We start from the raw sequence: 3,180 nt of genomic DNA, 5'->3' as shown, positions 1-3,180 counted from the left end.
ATCTTTTCCGGAAATATACCTAGTATTTGTATATTCAATTCTTTATATTTAATTCTATATATTTAATTCTATTAGTTGAGTGAAATAAATTTTCCGATTTCTGAGTGCATCTGGAAACTTTTGAATCTAACGAGAAAAAATTTCCACATCATCAAAGCTCATTCCAGGCCATAAATTTCGTGATAAATGTGGAGTGGCGAGGACGGAGGACTTGCATGGAGTCCGCCATCAAATCGAATCCTTGGGGAGTGTTCCGCAACTTGCTTGCAACTCCTTATTATCCTCTGCCCCCCTGCCTGCCCCTCCTCACTCCTAAGTCGCACTATCTGTCCGATGGTAAGTTGATTCCACCCGTCTCGCCATCTCTCCGGGTTTCATAAATTTCCCACTCAAATGGCCAGAGCAAACTTAAGAGTTTCCACCCATTCTCCTGTTTCCCGAGTGATTTGCTATGATTGGAAAACAATTTGAAGACTTTTCTTTTGTTTAACAAATTGAAGGCGGAAATTTTTTATTACGACTCCCCGTGGGGATTCGTTAGGAAACAGTTTTTCGTTGGGCTTTGGTAAGTTTAGATGCGGTGACGGTAGACGCGACGACGCACGGTCTTGTAGCGGTATCCCTCGTTGGACACGGGCTCGATCTCCTCCAGAACCTGGGTGTTGCTTGGCTGGTAGACGGGAGCGGGAGCAGGAGCGGAGTGGAAGACTGGAGCTGGAGCAGGGATGCTGATGGGAGCAGGAGCTGGCTGGTAGACCGGAGCTGGAGCAGGAGCAGGAGCAGAGTGGTAGACTGGAGCTGGGGCAGGAGCAGAGTGGTACACTGGAGCTGGAGCCGGAGCAGAGTGGAAGACGGGAGCTGGAGCAGGAGCAGAGTGGTAGACGGGAGCTGGAGCTGGGATGCTGATTGGTGCAGGAGGCACATAGGTCCTCACGGGAGCGGGAGCAGGGATCACAACTGGAGCGGGAGCTGGGATAACAACTGGAGCGGGAGCCTGGATCACCACGGGAGCTGGAGCGGGAGCTGGGATCACCACTGGGGCAGGAGCAGGCTGGTAAACGGGAGCTGGGGCCGGGATGCTCACGGGAATGGGAGCAGGGGCTGGCTGGTAGACCGGAGCTGGTGCGGGTGCAGGGGGAATGTAGGTGTTCACCGGGGCAGGGGCGGGGATCTCGATGGGAGCTGGGATGCTGATGGGAGCGGGAGCTGGGATGCTGATGGGAGCGGGAGCTGGGATGCTGATGGGAGCGGGAGCTGGGTGGTAAACCGGGGCGGGGGCTGGGATCCTGATGGGAGCGGGAGCTGGGGCTGGGTGGTAGACCGGAGCCGGAGCTGGGATCACAACTGGAGCGGGGGCGGGAGCTGGGATCACAATTGGAGCGGGAGCAGGAGCAGGCTGGTAGACCGGAGCTGGAGCTGGCTGGTAAACCGGAGCAGGAGCAGGCTGGTAGACCGGAGCCGGGGGAGCGTAGTCGTAACCCAAGTGGGACACATCGCCATAGGCGCAGGCCAGAACGGCAAAGGCAATAACCAGGAATTTCTGGAAAACAAAAAACCCAAACCGTTAGCGATATAATCCTTGATCCTGCGGCCGTGTGGGTAGGCTCACCATGATGACAGCTGCGATCTGTTACTCCAAGAGCGAACGAGTGGCTTCTGTCTTAGGAGGCCCAGCAGCAAACTATTTATACGAGACCGAGCCCAAAATTCTGCAAGCCAAAAACTTGAACTGAACCTCAGGCCGACTGAAGATCGTCAACGGCTCATCTGAATAATCAGCGCAGATGAGATTTCTGCTGGTTTTTTGTTTGGGGGTCGTCAGAATGGAGTAGCACCCATTGGAGACCGGGTTTAATTGGTGGATTGGGGCTTAGGATTGGTGATTAAGCCGCTGACAGATGGATGAATGCTGGTGGGGTGGGCATCACCCAAAGTGACTTTTAGATGACATTAATCTGGTGCAGAGTGCCAACGGCATATTTTATGGGCTCACCTGAGATTTTATTTGGCAGCTGGATTTATGGACCATTGGTATTTTTGGCACACGCGTCAGGTGTAGCCGGAAATTTGCAATAATCGCTTGCAGACGCAGAAACTGGTTGGATTTTACGACTAGTTCGACAAAGGTTAGAAGCCATTGTTCTGGATTAATAGGATCCGAAATTATTCAGCAGTCTTGGCGTCATTCTTGCAGACCTCTTAATGGAATCTATTGTCTAAGGCGAGGCGCCCACTAAGCAGACTTTATGCTAATACAAACTGTAAGTTGTCGAAAAACAAACCGACTTTTTTCAGTCCCATAATTTTGTTATCTAACGAACCCTTGGTGGTCAATTAATTTCCCTAAACCAGTTGCCCACGATTATGGGCCTAAAATTATGGATTCCACTAGTTGATTTCAAGGTCCCACTATTTATGGCTCGACGACTTAACGAATGCTTCTCAGGAAAAGATTGAAAGAGATTATAATTATATGATCCACACCTCGGATAATTGTTTGGACCTTAGCGCATAAAGCACCGTATACAATTTCATATATAATTATGAATGCTTCATTGCTTTGTGGCAGCTTAATTTATTTCCTCTTCATCTTGGTACGCGCTTTAATTATTCTTCGCCTCTCAACACGGATCGTTATTTCTTTAATTTGTCTCCCTGTTAAATTAAAGCTAGTTAATAATTTAATTTTCGTGCAGGTCAAAAAATCCATACAATGTCAGCATTTATTTGGTTTATGACTTGGACACTGGCTGCTGATTTTTCGGGGTGTTGTTTGGACTTCAAGTGCAAACTCGTTAATCACATTATTCATGGCCCGCATCAAGTCAAACATTTAAAAACTCGTTGTTTGGTTCAGACTACCAGGCATCCAAGTCTCTTCTGCATTTGTTTATATTTCACGTATGTAAATGCCGATCGCGTTAGACATGCTGAGATTGCCAGCTTGGAGTTTGCTTATCATTTGCATGGCAAATGGCTTCCGTTGTTGTTTTTACTTGGCCCGGTTTTATGGCTGTGCATATCGGCAGATGTTATTATAGGCGAATCCCAATTAAACCATTGTTTATTCACTCAGTTGATACCTGACCAAAACTGTCATAGCTGGTTTCGCTATTGGCCAAAGAAAAATATTTCGAAAGATATTCCCTTGATTTTGAGTAGACTATTTTCTGGTATCTG

General features: G+C 48.3%; 1 protein-coding gene across 1 annotated transcript; it reads right to left on the bottom strand.

Moving 5' to 3' along the window:
- Positions 1 to 480: 480 nt before the first annotated feature.
- On the bottom strand, positions 481 to 1,682 carry LOC108051201 (skin secretory protein xP2). Its single transcript, XM_017133210.2, has 2 exons — positions 1,610 to 1,682; positions 481 to 1,540 (listed from the first exon to the last, which is right to left on the bottom strand). The coding sequence occupies exons 1-2, from the start codon at positions 1,610 to 1,612 to the stop codon at positions 572 to 574; spliced, it is 972 nt and encodes a 323-aa protein (XP_016988699.2). The 5' UTR covers positions 1,613 to 1,682; the 3' UTR covers positions 481 to 571.
- Positions 1,683 to 3,180: the final 1,498 nt, after the last annotated feature.

The sequence above is a fragment of the Drosophila rhopaloa genome, unplaced genomic scaffold, assembly GCF_018152115.1.
Source record: "Drosophila rhopaloa isolate 14029-0021.01 unplaced genomic scaffold, ASM1815211v1 contig_115, whole genome shotgun sequence".
NCBI lineage: Eukaryota > Metazoa > Arthropoda > Insecta > Diptera > Drosophilidae > Drosophila > Drosophila rhopaloa.
The sequence above is the reverse complement of the archived record's forward strand: the minus strand, read 5'-3'. Positions and strand labels throughout refer to the sequence as shown.